General features: G+C 37.4%; 3 protein-coding genes across 9 annotated transcripts in view; 1 reads left to right on the top strand and 2 right to left on the bottom strand.

The window, feature by feature from the left end:
* Positions 1 to 1,952, top strand: part of LOC148733974 (separin-like) — a 55,739-nt gene extending 53,787 nt beyond the window's left edge. The window contains exon 7 of the mRNA XM_088753168.1: positions 886 to 1,952. Coding sequence (XP_088609294.1) covers positions 886 to 909 — 24 coding nt within the window. The 3' untranslated portion in view covers positions 910 to 1,952. The remainder of the gene's footprint in view (positions 1 to 885) is intronic.
* On the bottom strand, positions 1,762 to 9,462 carry LOC148733973 (uncharacterized). Of its 7 annotated transcripts, none has more exons than XM_088753209.1 (9): positions 8,683 to 9,462; positions 8,428 to 8,491; positions 8,128 to 8,250; positions 6,949 to 7,314; positions 6,785 to 6,839; positions 5,526 to 5,729; positions 4,543 to 4,724; positions 3,969 to 4,082; positions 1,762 to 3,584 (listed from the first exon to the last, which is right to left on the bottom strand). In XM_088753209.1, the coding sequence occupies exons 1-4, from the start codon at positions 8,777 to 8,779 to the stop codon at positions 7,278 to 7,280; spliced, it is 321 nt and encodes a 106-aa protein (XP_088609335.1). In that variant the 5' UTR covers positions 8,780 to 9,462; the 3' UTR covers positions 1,762 to 3,584; positions 3,969 to 4,082; positions 4,543 to 4,724; positions 5,526 to 5,729; positions 6,785 to 6,839; positions 6,949 to 7,277. The 7 variants fall into 7 exon arrangements, with proteins under 7 accessions (XP_088609335.1, XP_088609336.1, XP_088609334.1 ...); XM_088753210.1 differs by having other exon boundaries at positions 6,785 to 6,852; positions 7,172 to 7,314; XM_088753208.1 differs by having other exon boundaries at positions 7,172 to 7,314.
* A 904-nt stretch (positions 9,463 to 10,366) lies between these two features.
* LOC148733972 (maternal protein exuperantia-like) lies at positions 10,367 to 12,437 on the bottom strand. The gene is made up of 2 exons (XM_088753166.1): positions 12,105 to 12,437; positions 10,367 to 11,566 (listed from the first exon to the last, which is right to left on the bottom strand). The coding sequence occupies exons 1-2, from the start codon at positions 12,367 to 12,369 to the stop codon at positions 10,770 to 10,772; spliced, it is 1,062 nt and encodes a 353-aa protein (XP_088609292.1). The 5' UTR covers positions 12,370 to 12,437; the 3' UTR covers positions 10,367 to 10,769.
* Positions 12,438 to 15,885: the final 3,448 nt, after the last annotated feature.

Genomic DNA, 15,885 nt, shown 5'->3' with positions numbered 1-15,885 from the left:
GCAACTACTTACATTAACTAAATTGTAATTTAGTCCACTTGTGTTTGCTAGACATAGCAACCCTCTGGTTTTTTTCTTCTCAACCTCTATTGCAATAAGCTGTTGTGATTATTTTTGTTTTGATTATTTGGTGTTTGATAAAATTGCACTCTATTGGTTTATCATCGTCAATTGCCTTTGAGACGTACACAAAATAATAAAACTGCGAGCTCCACTTTTAGGCGTGGCTAGATCGATATATTAAGTCGTAAGGACTTTACACACCTTGACAGGTTGTAACATGTCGAAATTTATCCTTTATCAGTACCATGACTTATCCTATAGCCCTTTAGAGTAGCTTAGAAGTTGACAAGAATAATTGTGAAGAAAAGACTAAGCTCTTTTACAATATTGTTTAATCGTGACAGTATTTGGTTGTGACAGTCGGCACCCTCGATTAGTCCTTTATCACTGCAATAAGCTCCCAACATTCCTCACCCTAACCCTCTTCAAATAAGCACCCACTTTGCTTAAGCCACGCAAGTTCTAAAAATTTGATAAAGCTTCCAGCGGCTCGTTTTCTCGAAAGGCTCGTTAACTTTTAGGTCGAAATCAACTTTTCAAATCGAACTAATATGCAAGTAACACCTTGTACAGACGTCCGTACAGTTATAAGTCACAATTTTTCGGCTTTATATGTTACTACCATTTTTATGATGACGTGCTTCGCTGCGAGCTCCGCTATAAAGACTAACGAGCGTGGGTCCTGACCAACAAGCGACTCCATTTTGTTGCATTAACGGGCAATTTTTTCACGTAAGATAAAAAGCTATCGAAACTTTTATAATAATAATATTAATAATAATAATAATGATAATAACAATATATTATTATCAATATAATTAGTGGACAAGGCGCGCAAGACGGTAACACTACTGGAGATGAGCTGCCCATGGACCACAAAGACGAGGAGAAGATCATGAAGTACGCCCGCTTCTTCTAGAGCTCAAGAGACAGTACCCGGGTTTTAATATCGTTCAGTACAACATAATCATCGATATCCTGGGAGGGTACTCGAAAGACCTCAAGAAGAGCGTCAGGGAGCTTGTTGGATCAGAAAGGAGTACAGCAGTGTTAGGTAGAATGCAGAAGTCTGTAGTCAGCAGTTCACTCAAGATCTTTGAAAGTCATGAGTTGAAGACTTCATCTTAGCCATATGTTATTTTGTTGAGTTTTTAAGACATTAGGAACTAGCCACTAGGGCTTTTTTTTTTAGAAGTTTTTTTTTTTATCATTTTCTATAAGTTTTTCTTTTTTGGGGGGGGGGGGTACATATGTAAATTCTAAACTTGTTAGCTGGCCACGTCCTAGGCGCCCAGCTTTCGTGTATATGAGTTCTGGCATCCAGACGTTTTAACTGCCACATAATATATATATATAGACGTATTTTATTATTTCATGTTTTTTATTTATTTCTTTATTTACGTTCTCAAAGTTTAGGAAGATTTTAATCCTACGTGCACCCTGGGTTATGTTTATCGCCCCAGTCCCCAGTCTTTGTATGATCTTATGGCAAACATAACTTTTTAAAACTGTCGGATATTAATAACATTTTATTCAACTACATATCTGCTCAAACCTATGATACACGCAACAGATTTGAAAAAGTGAACCGCGAGGCTATACCTATGAAAGGTCCCCTAACTAAACTGTAAAAACACGGATAAAAAATCATTAGTGCAGGAGAAAAATGACATCATAAGGAATAATATTTTGATGAAATTTTATACAACAACAATAACAACTTTATTAGGTACTTGCATAAGTAGTACATGGCATTATCTAAGTAAGAATAAATATTTAACATCAATTCGTCTTTAACAGAACTTCTTGTCTGATATTCATTATTTGGAATATAAAAGCAGAAATGAGTCTACAATAAATGATGACAATAAATGTTGTTTTCCACACAATGGCAAGTGGGATTCATAGTTAAATCAGGCAAGGTCATAACATGCAGATACTAAGCAAAGTGGCAGCTACGTAGAAACGCGAGCTGAGTAATAATAAGAATCATTGCCACCAAAACTATTTGATTATTTGGTGCACTGCTCCTTCCCAACAGTGTCCAGGAAACAGGTTCTTCCACTTGAAGTGTCTAAAGTTGACGAGAGTCCCAAAAGAGGATCCATGGTGAGTGCAGTGGAAGGGGATAAGAGAGATGGATTTATCTCAAGATTGCACTTTAAACCCGTGAATACCGATCACATACCAATTCACCAAAATTATCTCTAAATTACCACAGAACAAGTAGATTAAGGCATTCTTTTCTCTTGTATGATTACTTCATTCATCCACACAACCTTTTCTCCTAACTATCTATTGATAATCACTGTTTGTCATGTTTGAGAATGAAGGGAAACTGGGCTATTAGCAATATAGTAGTTTGGTTCCTTCATTAGCTTTCAATTTGCCTCATCTTTACAGAGCTTTCTTATTAAACTGGTTGTCAAAAGACATGTTTTAAGGAAAAGGCAAAGTGTAATGAGGTTTGCATAATATAGAAGTGAATATACATGTTGAATCACATATGATTACAGAAACGGGAAAGCCAAACAAAGGTCTGCTCTGCTGCCATAGTGTTAACATTTGGTAACTCCTCCTTCAGTTGGGCTGGATTGTACTTTGTCTTGCACTGTGGATCTCTATAGTTCTTGAGGTGCAAACTATCTATGAGTTTGTTTATTCCAGACCACATTTTGTCAAATGGTGGTGGTTAAGTGGCAATGGTTTGGACGCAGCTTTCATGCCATCAACGTGACACATGTTGTATGCCAAGTATATATCACCCCAAGAAGATGGTGATAAGGCCTTCAAAACGATTAAGAGCCAATTAATTATTACCAAAAATGCTTGTGATGGACTCTCCGACCTGTTGGCATGAAATAAATATATAACCCTTCATAAGAAAACATTAAATAAAATTGATACCTCTGGTTTAACTTAATGGAGAGTCTAGCATATTAGATAACAAAATTCTCATGACTCATTTCAATAATCATAGGCATGGCTAAACCTACACTGAGGTCCAATTTTACATGTTTAACTGTATAAGTACAGGTAAGAGAAATGTACACCTGAGTTAAAGTACATAAAATGCAAACTCTGCTTGACTGGCTCAAAGATGAATCAAATCAACTCTGCAAATTAAGTCAAAGCAGTAGCAACATTTTTAATGTGATACTGTTTGCGTCTATTTATCTTTAACTTGACAATCGATCTGCACCTGCAAAAGGTGATATTATCATTAAAAAGAAAATTGTCCGGGGAAACATGACTTAAATCATACATATATATGTAAGCGGAAAGTGCAACATTTCAAAACAGCTATATATATATAGTGAAAGAAGATTAACCAAGGTTCAGGAAAAGGGGATTCCATTTGTCAATAAATCCACTGCCTCGAACAATAAAAAAATGTCCACGGGACCATTTCTGCAGGCGTTTTTTTTCACCAGTTTCTTTATTACAAGATGTTGGTGTTTCCTCTGCACAGTCAGCTAGTAATGCAGCCGAGGTAGGTTGAGATAAAATCTCTTCATTTCCTGTTGTGTGAGCGAGAAAAAATGAGTTTTTTTTCTTTTGGCACTTCAAATGTAACTAAAAGCTAATGAAACATGGTATGGTAGCATATCACAAAAAGGCAAACCTATTTATACGATTTCAAAACCATTATGCAGCCCTTAACCTACAATGTGGAATATGTTTGACATCAACAGGCTCAGGGAGAAGTCAAAGATAACAGGAGTCGTGCACTTAAAAACGACACACTAAAAACAAAATTTTTTCAATTAAAGCTGCATTGCTTTCAAACTTGTCATGGGTGATGCCTTTACAATTTCAGAAACATTTCAGCTGTACAAAAAGTTAAATATGCACAATTGGAAATGAATAGGCAAACTTATGGAGGGCCTAGGGGATAGGTTTACCTTGGGATAACACTGCTGATTGACCTACAGGTGTACTTGCAGTATCCAAAATGGAGTCTACCACAGATTCTACCTTTTTAGTTTCATCAGTGGTTAGGGTGATATTGTCGGCAACTGAGAAGTAAAAAATACGAATAAGTATATGAATAAGTGAGTGCTCGCATTTTAACTGGAAGGAAGTAGTGCTAAAAAGCACTGCCCAGAATTGAAATTGCATACAGCAATTACCAGACATGAGTGAAATAACATGTACTGACCAATATCAACATGACCCTCTAGCTAAGAAGATTGCTCACACAAATACTTTGGGAAACCTTCAACTTGAGTCATCTGATACTCAACCTCTTCTATCAGTTAGCAAGTGCAATTATTTGCACTGTCTGGCAACCCACATATCAAAAGGGTAACATGTCGGATCTTTTATCGAAACATATTTTTGATTTTTCATTTGGTATAGCAGGAAAAGATGAAAATGGTTGCACAAGAAAATTAAGGAACATCTATTCATCCTTCATGCGAAGTTGATGACATGAAGAAATGAATCGTAAACATCCGAATGTAAATCACCACTTACCTTCAACAGCACTTGCATCCTAAAACACCACAATGTTTTAAAAAGCCTCTAATATCAGAAGGAATACTTGGATGCCTGGAGGAAAGAAAATCTAAATGTTCCTGGCAAAATGCCATTCCATGGACATGGGCAGCAGTGCAGACATCAGGATAATTTACCAGGGGAAGTCCATTGATAACATTCTAATGAAAAAATGTTAAAAAAAAAAGGAGATTCGACAGTAATGACCAAATGATTATTATCAAATTGTCAAATGTTTTAAAAAGTGTGCCATTCTCAAATATAAGGGCTCCATAGCGAACATAACTGAAATCACATTCAGTGGAAGCACATTCATAATATCAGAATCCATTAGAGTCCAAACTGATTCATCCAAACCCTGACCCCATCAGATTTTTTTCACACTGGTCCTTCAAAATTTTATGCATCTATGAAATTTATTGTTATTTTTAAATAGCAACAAAACAAATGCAGTTCAATAAGAAAGTGAACATAGTAATTTACAACAAATTTTAAACTATGAATGTGATGTATTTTCTTTTAAAAGAAAAGTGAAAAAGCTTAAAGAAGAGAAAAAAATATGATAATCAAATCCCCAGAGAGTAATGTAAAACACTTTTTGTTGACCTTTCTCAAAAATATTGAAGGTGGATGAGTGAAAACAAGGATTTCAACTCTTAATGATATGAATCAGAAAATAAACATTAGGGCTTGCACCTTTCTCTTCATCATACAATGTGCGAACATCAACTTCCACTACCTGTCTGCAACCCAAAGCTTACCACATCCTTTCAAAATAATAATGAAAGAGTCATTCCTAATCACAGATTGTATTTATAAATGACTTAGAAAATCCTCCAATCCAATCTGCTATTGGCTCCTCTGGTTTCAGCATTAATAGGAAACTACATTTCATGCAAAATAAAGGTTTGGGAAAAAAACAACTGCAAAAAGAGGGAACAGTTTACATTGCCATTCATCACCTCTAGCATTACAGTCTTCAGTGCAGTCTCCACGAGGATGTGAATAATTTGCCTGGGCTCTAAGCTTGTCAATGTGAGCCATGATTGCCTCTCTGTCAGCATCAACAAACATCATCCAGAACATGTCAAGTGCCTTTCTTTCTCTTAGTTCAGCTTCCAGCTCTCCATTCCAGAAAGCATTTGTCACTCTTTTCTCACTTAATCCTGAGGAGAAGAAACACATCTTAATTTTTACAAAGGATTTACAAAATAAAGATACAAAAAGCTTCCTTCTTGAATTTTGGATCTAAAACGAAACTATAGACCCGAAATGGCTGCTAGATTCATATTCTTTTCAGTATTAGTCGGTTTCCTTTTTTTTGCTTTTTTTATAGGGCGTCCTCGGCCACGGTCAGTGCAATGGCCAAACAACTATACTTAACAAAGCCGAAGTGCAATGGTTTTGCCAAGTAACGCCTGAAGGAGGGTACAACAGTACACCAAATTCGCCCAGGAATTCAACTTGGCCCCCCGAGGATTGTAGTGTATTAAACAAATAATAGCACGAATTGTACGTGGTAACTGCAGGGATAAACACCACAAGTGATATTTCAAAATATAAATGTGTAAACTTGTATTTGCAGAACTAGTTTTCCTCTTTAACAAGTGCAGTCATAGGGGCTTCGTCCACCGGGAGCAGTTCTCGACCACAAGAGTGAGGACAGTGAGCAAGATTGCGAATAAACAACGCGTTATTACCACTCATTGTGGTTTCAAATTATCTTTAAAAGCCCACGTTAGAAAAAGAAGCTTTTGATCACCTAGTTTTTCCCTTAATGTAGTCAAGCGGGGCTTTTTCTAATGCTAATTAATTCAAGTACTTTACATTCATTATCTTCACGAAAACTATGAGCGCCTTTTAGTTTTGGTGGCCATCTGCAGGGTGGCCGACACAACTGCGAGAAATTAATGAGATATTTAGGAGAGAATTTAAATCACAAATAAAAGAGGCCAAATAAAGTTTACATTTCAAAGATAGCTTTATCACTCGACCTTAATTATGGAAAGAAATGGCCGATTTGGGCCTTATATACAAATAAAATTTAAACTATATTCCAATAGCCGTAATGCGCCACCTACCTTCGCGTCCCCTCGACCTGCTCAAATTATAGAGTAGCTGTAAACTCCAAACTCGACAGGACGAAAAATAACAGTTACCTTTTGGAAATAATTGCTTTTATTTATATTCATGGGCCCCATACTGGAATGGTACCACTTACCTGAATTAAGTCCATGGACTTCGTTAAAGGCGACTGCAAAGCCACTAAACGAGACCTAAGAACGACAACTTCCAAATTAAAAAACAAAGTCAACTAAAAGGAGTTGTGTCCAATAATTATCAACAAAAACAATAATAAATAACAGATTATAGAGAAAGACTTACGTTCACAAAAACAAGGTAACGAACAAATGGTTAACCGGCTGTACATTTAGATGGTAACGAACAGAGGTGTACATTTCGAGATTTAATTCAGTTTCACGCGGGGTCACGCTAATGCTCGCGAAAATTTAAACGACTATTGACTGGCAATTCAACAGTATTAAACGGCTCTATGTGCAAAAAGGAATTATAACAAAATTTCCGGAAACATTCAACAAGAACTTACGCAAAGGAAATTTGCCATTTTAAAAGAGACTTGTCCACAAAACACACATCCGAAACTTCAACAGCACTCCTTTCTTCTCCGGACAAATGCCATCCCATCCGTGGATTTATACCATGCCAGATATATTTTTCGTGCAACCCAGCCTAATCCAGGTGAAATACAATCATACAATAGCTAAAGCGACGCTAAACGAGGCTTTTATACGCGCACAACGTAACCACATCCGTAACTAAAAAAATTCGCAACAAAGAAATCAAAGTACTTCGTAAACAAATTCGACTTAGGCTAAATGAATCCTTTGAGTATCCTTAAAAGTCAGTCTGATGAATGAGTCAAGTTCAGTCAATCGTTTGAGTATCCTTAACAGTCTGACGAGTGAGTCAAGCCCAGTCTACCCTCTGTTGTGACGGCTGTGACGGCTGTGACGGCTGTGACGGCTGTGACGGCGTCACACGCTCAAAGAACGAAATCGTACAGAATATATCGGGCATCAGATGTCGAAGTATGCACTCGATATTACGCTTATTTTCGGTTGTTTTTATGTGTTTGATATCACTAAAACGGAAATTCATACTTGGAAAGGGTGAAAAAATAACATAGAATGGGGTAATTCAAGATTTAATGAGATTTTGAAGTTATAAGCATATAAGATGCAATGAATATATGAAGTTCATATATTTTGCACTGCGGTATTAGATACGTATGATGTGCGATCCTCGCAGTAGATAGCGCTATTTATGCAATAGCGAAAATCAGACCTGAAAAAGAAAATCAGGCCTGTACGGGACTCGAACCACTGACCTCTGCGATACTAGTGCAGCGCTCTACCAGTTGAGGTAGATTCCACAAGTCTCTCTTTGCAGCAATAGAGCTGTGAATTTGACATGTTAACAACTATTATTATAATTGTTATTTTATTTTTTATTTTTATTATTACTTACCTGGTTAGTAATTACCTTTTGACTAGATCAACACAAACATCAGCTTCCATAGCTTTTGACGAGCCTTCCCAGTTGAGCCTGCAGTTGTGCATGCGAGAGTTTTTCGACTGTCTGTTGGCAGTTTCACTTGTTGCACACCTTTACAAAAGACATTATGAGTAAAGGTCCTGGGTAACACTTTCAAGAGGAGACAAATATGGGTGCTGTCATATGTTGAATGATTCTGTACTTTTTTGGTCAAATTGAAAAAAAAAAACATCGCTCTTGTTGTTTACAACAAGGTGCTAGTAGACAAAATATATTTCTATACATTACTTCTTTGACCTTGAACCATAGCAAATCACCTTGCCAGTTTTTAGGCCAACCATGGAGCCAACACCTAGTGGTGAAAGTAAGGATATATTTTATTTATTTATTAATTATTTAGTTCATTAACTTTGACCATTGGCTGACACCAAAACTGTCAGTAAGCTAAAGAACAATCCAGAGAAAAAAACAGCAGCTTTCTAAGAAAATGCATAACCAAATGCACCCTTTTTAATTCTTTCAGACGTTGAATTTGCAGTGTACCTCTCAGGCTGTTGTGGGCTTTTCCCCTTTTTTGCCATCCCATGTCATATGACGCTCCTATCTCCACATTTTCCTTTTCACTATCATCTTTCCACATGTTTCTTTCGCTTTCCAAACTTTTCAGACATGATTCCTTGGCCAACTTTTCAACTTGGAGCCCCACTTCCCTCTCGCGAGCCTTCAGCGTGGACTCTCCAAGTGATGGTATATTGATGGATGATAACTACTCGTTTACGTGGGTAGGATCTATGCCTGCGTGTAGCATCCCTGTAAATATTTCGATTCAACTTATTAACAAATTGGCTAGATGTTAAATGGATGCTGTGATGGTGGAAAACAAGATTTTTAGCCACGTTTAATGTAAATAAACCTGCAGCGAGCTTCGTGTTTACATCAAAGATTGGTCTCCCTCGCGTTGTTCCGGTGCTACGGTGGGTCTTGTTTGTACGACAGGTATTTGTCTCTCCACACTCAGAGTTTGAAGAGGATATGTACAGTAGTGATCCTAACCCAGACACCGGTTCTTTTATGCAGTCGAAGAGCTGTAGAGCTGCCTCACAGGGGGACATTGAATTCCACAACTCGACGGCCGCGAAGTGGAAATCCACTGCAGACTTCCGGATCACGCACATTCTTTTCATTTTCTTGTCTTACCAGAGCATTACCAGAAGCTTTCAGCCGATTTGCGGCATTCTTATTGCAAATAAAAGCTTTCGCTCTGCAAAAGCGGCCCTTGTTTGTTTTTCTCACGCTAGCATGAAGAACGGCCGCCATCTTGGATGTCGCAATGTTATGCGCAGAAAAGGTTGCGCAGTGCAAAACAAGGGAATCGCCTTAAGGTAATTCCCTTGAAATTGCTCTACTATCAAACGTTTTTTGAAACTTGGTATGATTAACATTCATGATATAAACATTAAAAAAATGTAAAAAAAAAATGGGGTCACCGTGCTTGTTTATGCGTCGGCAGGCTAATAAAATGGGCTATTTTTATTGGTTGTGCGTTAAAAATTCGAATCACCTTCCAACTGAATTTAGCCTTGGTTACTTGAAAGAAACAAAATTTTATTTTGAAATTGAAGGTTCCTTTATCAAAATAAGCGGTATTGCTTCATTTTAGCTGTTTTTGATTGCTCGGTTGTGGGGATTTTTCCCTTTTTCGGACAGTTCCGTGGTTAGCATGAAGTCCTCGCCTTGGCCAAAATACACGAAGTACGGAACTATTTTCCAAAAAAAAAATGTTCTACCGTCAAACTTCTTTTATTCTTCAAATATGTTCTTTATTAGATTGTTCATAGCAAAAACCTGAAAAAAAAATCGGGTGTCACCGTGCTTGTTTCCTCACAAACTGCCGTAAAAGGTGGACATGGTTTTCAGATCGTAGTCAGGATGAAGAATTTGCACGGTGGGGACTGGGACGAGACAAAATGGTGTCCATCGTGCTCGAAGTATGCACTCGATAATAAGCTTCTTTTCGGTTGTTTTTATGTGTTTGATGTCACCAACACAGAAATTCATACTTGGAAAGTGTGAAAAAATAATAAAAAATGAGGTAAGTCAAGATTTGATGAGATTTTGAAGTTATAAGCATTTAGTTGAAACAATTTCGTAGCGCTGGCGTTTTGTTAATTCCAGTGAGCTAGGGTTCGATTTGTTTTGCTTGGGCAATAAAGGTTTGACAAAAAACTTGAAGAAAAGACTGTTGATTCGTATTTATATTTATATTTATCAATTTAATGGCAACATAGTAAACAAAAGAGAGAGAAAAAGGAGAAAAAAAAATGCCATAGGGATAGTCCTTAAAGGAGTCAAGGACCCCATGCTAGACAGACAACCCAAATTCTTTGTATTCTTTGTATGTTGTCTTGTTTGGTTTCCATACACAGCAAAATGTGAATTCTTCACCCATCACTCTAACAGGAGTGATATATACAGTACAATGTAGTATACTCTGAAAAATACGAACTGCACTTTAAAATTTGCTTTTTATACTTCAGAACCACACTCCAATGTCTCACTGGTCCTCATTCTGACTACTACATTTTCCGTGCAAAAATTATTTCAAAACATTAATTGCACAAATCACAATCTTAATTTGCAGTATCTGTAAAGTACTGACATATTTGCACCAGCACCCGCTTGTTTGAGGAGACCCTGGGTTTGTTGTCAAACCTCTCCATCAGAACTTGCTTCACCCCTTCTTCCTTGCCTCTTTGGTATACCACTCTCAGGTGAGGGAGACCCAAACCTGAGCTTGCACACTTAATGGCCATTGAGGCTGAAATGTACTTCTCTCTAACTAATGGCTGCAGGGTATTAACCAGAAGTTTCTTTTCTTTTAGGAGCTTCTGATATGATGCCACCCATGAAACTTTGAAGCTGTGCTTTTGTAGCAGTTTGACATTTAGAAACTTGTTCACCAGCTGGTAAAGTGTTTGCACATCTGCAAGAGCATTGTGAGCTTCATAGGATTTACCCAGAAGACCTTGTACCAGGTTTTCTTGGCTTTGGGATTTCCTTTCAGGAAGCAATTCCCTGAATGCTGAAAGAGGGTCTGTAAAGCCAGAAACTGTTTTAACTAAGTCATCCATGACTCCATTTTTCTCTGCTGCTTGCACCAAGAACCTGGCATCAAAGGATTTGCAATTGTGTGCTACTAAAATGCAAGGCATTCTTGATTTGAGCCACTCAATGAAGGTCTTCAGTGCCACATCAATTGCAACAGCATCAGTTATTGGCTTCCCATCATAAAACAGTATTGCTCTTTGGAAGGTGAGTTTGTTCACAGCAGATGCTTCTGGTGATAGTACATTACGAGGCTTGATATAAATAGAGAACTCATCATTACCATCTGTTGCTGCAATTTGTAGGATTTCAGCATCATTACCTGTTTTAAGATATTGTAATCCAATTAATACTTTACAAAGATATTACAAAGAAAAATGTAATAAAAAGGCTTAGTGCATCTATGCAGGGTATATCTAAAATAAAAATAGGAGTGATTTCTGAACACCTGTCCTGCTAATTTGCATCTGACCTATTTTCTTTGAGGACAAGGCATGATAAAACAAAGGAATCTATGGGATGCAAATTAGCAGGACGAGTATTCAGCAATCTAGCAAAATAGCAAAACAATTCCATGATTAAATATAATTATTCTCTAATGTGCAATTCCAAAACACCCTGCTGGGACAAACATGGTTATATTCCAAGGCTGTGCTCTAACAGCGCCCAGTGGCCCCTGGCGCCTTACTTTTCCACTTGGGTGACTCGGAAATTTTAGTTTTTTTTTATACAAAGCATATGCTGGGCACCCTAGATTTCACAGTTTCAGAGCACTGGGCTCCATTCAATTTTCCTTAGAGCACAGCCTTGTATTCACTTTGTTACTTTTTTGCCAAACTTCACCCTGCAAAGCTAATTACCCCTTCCAGATGTTTCCAAATCAAATATGATTTGATGATAGTCTTTGGTTAACGATACTTTCTCAATCTTTGAGGCTGCAGGTGGTGCTGAAATTTCCTGAGCAGCATCATGTCCATCAAAGCCCATTCCAGAACTATACTGTTGTCCTTCTCTGTTCTCAAGCTGTTTTGTCTTTTTCAACTGCTTCGCTTTCTTCTCAATTCTTTTCTTCTTGTACTCTCTTGTTTTCTGTTTCTGTTTCAAAATTAGTATTTTCTTGTCCATTTTCTTTGCAAACTTTAAAGAATTGCCTGGCTCGACCCAAGGGGAGCTAGCTTCTTAGCATTTGAAACATAAACCTAAATTGAAGAAACAAATGGTTTTTATTCACTACAATTTGGTATCTCTTAAAGCTTGTGAAACGGAAAAAGAGGTTGATAGTCCTCTAACACTTATAGCGTTATCCCTTGCAGTTATTAATTTAATTTAGAATACAATCATAAGCACTAACACTATTTTCTAAGAGTTGTGTTCCTCTACAGGTAAAATGGTTGGCATTGGGAATTTGTGAGGAGCGAGCTGTGCCAGCATACATGTACACTGTACTTACTACTATGATCTTTTCCAGTGACTGCCTCAACCTTTTGTCCATCAGATCCTTGCCATGGGGAAGGCCTCTGTGTTTGTAGGACGCAGGACTTTTTAAGTAGCCACACCAGTCGCCACAAGAAGAATGGTCACCATGAGCATGGGGCACAATAGAAATGTTTTCCTCACCTTAAGAAAGTATCAACAGTGGTGCAAAGACTAAAATATAAAGTAAGAAAATTTGGCTAAATTACTTACACTTTCAAATGATCCACAACAAATTAAGTAAAGTTTCTCATTCTTTAAAGTCCGTACAAGCACTGGAAGTGTCTGCTTACTATTGTTTCCCAGTCCTAACTGACCATACAGTCCTAAGTAAAACAAACACCACAAGATACATACCTAAATGTCTTTACAAAATCAGAGACAACTAACCTAAACATCATTAAGGGATTAACATGAGCCAGGTAGTTCTGGAGAGCACAATGTATGTAGAGACAAAAAGTGTCCAACTACATGGATTTGTATTTTATATTCAGCCTAAACCATAAATTAAATCTGAGATCCAATAATACTAGCTTATCACTGGGAGAGTATCGAATTATAACACTGCTTAAAATTCAACACAGGGTTTTGCCCGATTGCCCTTCCCCTGTTAATCTCCAAAGTTCAAATTTCTAAAAAATGCCTTGCAGCCTGTACGTTTCCAAAATGACCACAATACAAACCAATTTGAAACAACATTACAAATTAAAGGAAATTTCTGTGAACTGCTTGACTGTATTTTCATACCTCCTCCAAATGTGAGGATTTGTCCTTGAAAAAAGAAATGATTTAAACAGGGTTGGAAAACATTGCCTCTTCTATTTCCAGTAATAAATAGGTGAGGCCACTGTTCATATATTAAAATTCTAACATGACTCTCAGGCTAGGACGAATCAACCAAAAGCAATTAATCATTCATTGTCCAACCTCTATGTGATATCTTTTGTTTCTTTTCCCCCCTAGCCTCTGAACCAAGTTTGAATTTTTAATGTAACAAAAATGGCTTATTCAAGTGTATGACTCTTCCTTGATGTGGGCCTTAACAAGTTCTTTCATAGCAACAGTCTTTTGTCTCATAACCCAGCTTAGTAAAACTTAGGTCAAAATATAATATTTGGTCAGGGCACAAAACCCACTAGGTGGGAAACATGGTAAACCATGGCCATCAGTTTGTGTGCTGAAGAATATTACTAGCACTCTGTGTTTCATTTTGTTCAAAAAGAAGTGATACTTATGAAGTTTTTCCTCTTTAAATTAAGTTTTTCCACTTTAAATTAATAAGCCTCCCTCTAAGCCACCCCCCCCCCCCAAAATCCGTGGAATAAATAAGCTCCCCCCTCCCCCGGGAAGGCTTATTATAGGATTTATGGTATTCAGGTGCAGATTGAATTGACTTTGTAACAAACCAAAGCCAACCTAAGCTGTAAGTACTGCACTGTGTGAATACCCAGCAGCTAGTTTGGTCACTTGATACTGATCAAGTGCTTGCACATGTGTTGGGAGGAGTGCATCTTTAATGCTACCCACTCCTAACTGTCCATGGACTCCCCATCCCCACGACCACACCCGGTGATCTGCTCACAGAGCCATGGAGTGATAATGTCCACACATAACTGCTATACATTTGTTGTCCGATAGCTCGGTAATGTAGACAGGCCTTGTCTGTTGCTTTGTGTCTCCTTGGCCAAACTTTCCTCAAAATAACACAACATTGAGATAGAATAAATATATGAAGTTCATATATTTTGAACTGCAGTATTAGATACGTATGATGCACGATCCTTGCAGTAGATAGCGCTATTTATGCAATAGCGAAAATCAGACCTGAAAAAAATCAGGCCTGTACGGGACTCGAACCACTGATCTCTGCAATACTAGTGCAGCGCTCTACCAATTGAGCTAACAAGCCAACTGGGAGCAGGCCGATAAGTTGGTTCGTAATAAACCCGTGAAAGTGATAAATGAGATAGAATAAATATATGAAGTTCATATATTTTGAACTGCGGTATTAGATACGTCTGATGCACGATCCTCGCAGTAGATAGCGCTATTTATGCAATAGCGAAAATCAGACCTGAAAAAAATTTGCGCTATTGCATAAATAACGCTATCTACTGCCAGGATCGTGCATCATACGTATCTAACACCGCAGTTCAAAATATATGAACTTCATATATTTATTCTATCTCATTTATCACTTTCACGGGTTTATTACCAGCCAACTTATTGGCTTGCTCCCAGTTGGCTTGTTAGCTGAATTGGTAGAGCGCTGCACTAGTATCGCAGAGGTCAGTGGTTCTAGTCCCGTACAGGCCTGATTTTTTTCAGGTCTGATTTTCGCTATTGCATAAATACCGCTATCTACTGCGAGGATCGTACATCATACGCAACACAACATTGTTAAAAAAAATTATCATGTGAATCAGGAAATTATTTCTAAATGCATTATCTGATTCAAAGATGTTGTGATCAAAGTTGAAAACGACTACCTTAGAAATGGCATTCAGGTAGGGCTCTGCCTTTTTATCCTTCAAGTCCCTATAATATCCATATAAATTATCACTCAGTTAACAGGTAGTGAGATACTTAAACTTATGTAGAGATTGCTATCTTGATCTAACGTAAAATTCTTGTAACTAATTTACAAGGAAATGTGTAGCAGTTAGAGGGGAGAATTGACAGTCAGACTTTGGGGTTAAGTTAAAGGGTTAAAATCAAAACGAACATCTTGCAAGGATGCTGATAATATTTGCATTGATAAAGTTGTATTTCTTACCTGTCCATACTTTGATGATGCCCAAGAATACACCTATGTGAGGGAAAATAATCAAATTAATCACTGACGCATACTTCTTGCCAGCTGCCCTCACATCAATGAATCAAACTGTATCACATTGTACTCAGAATAGAGATTATGGTTAATGGTTCCTGCTTAAAATGAAAGCAGTTCTTCATTTTTTTTTTCTTACTCATTGTAAATAATTCTTAAGTTTGATAACATTAATATTTAAATTGTTGTAGATATATTTAAATTTGTAAGTCCACATCAGCTTTTTAGCTGCCTTCTTGTACTGACCTACATGAAAAATAAAGTATGTATGTATGTATGTATATAACTCTGCTAGGAATGTTCAGCCCCACTGCATACTACTCACTTTGAAATTTCAA

The sequence above is a fragment of the Stylophora pistillata genome, chromosome 3 (assembly GCF_964205215.1).
Source record: "Stylophora pistillata chromosome 3, jaStyPist1.2, whole genome shotgun sequence".
Lineage (NCBI taxonomy): Eukaryota > Metazoa > Cnidaria > Anthozoa > Scleractinia > Pocilloporidae > Stylophora > Stylophora pistillata.
The sequence above is the reverse complement of the archived record's forward strand: the minus strand, read 5'-3'. Positions and strand labels throughout refer to the sequence as shown.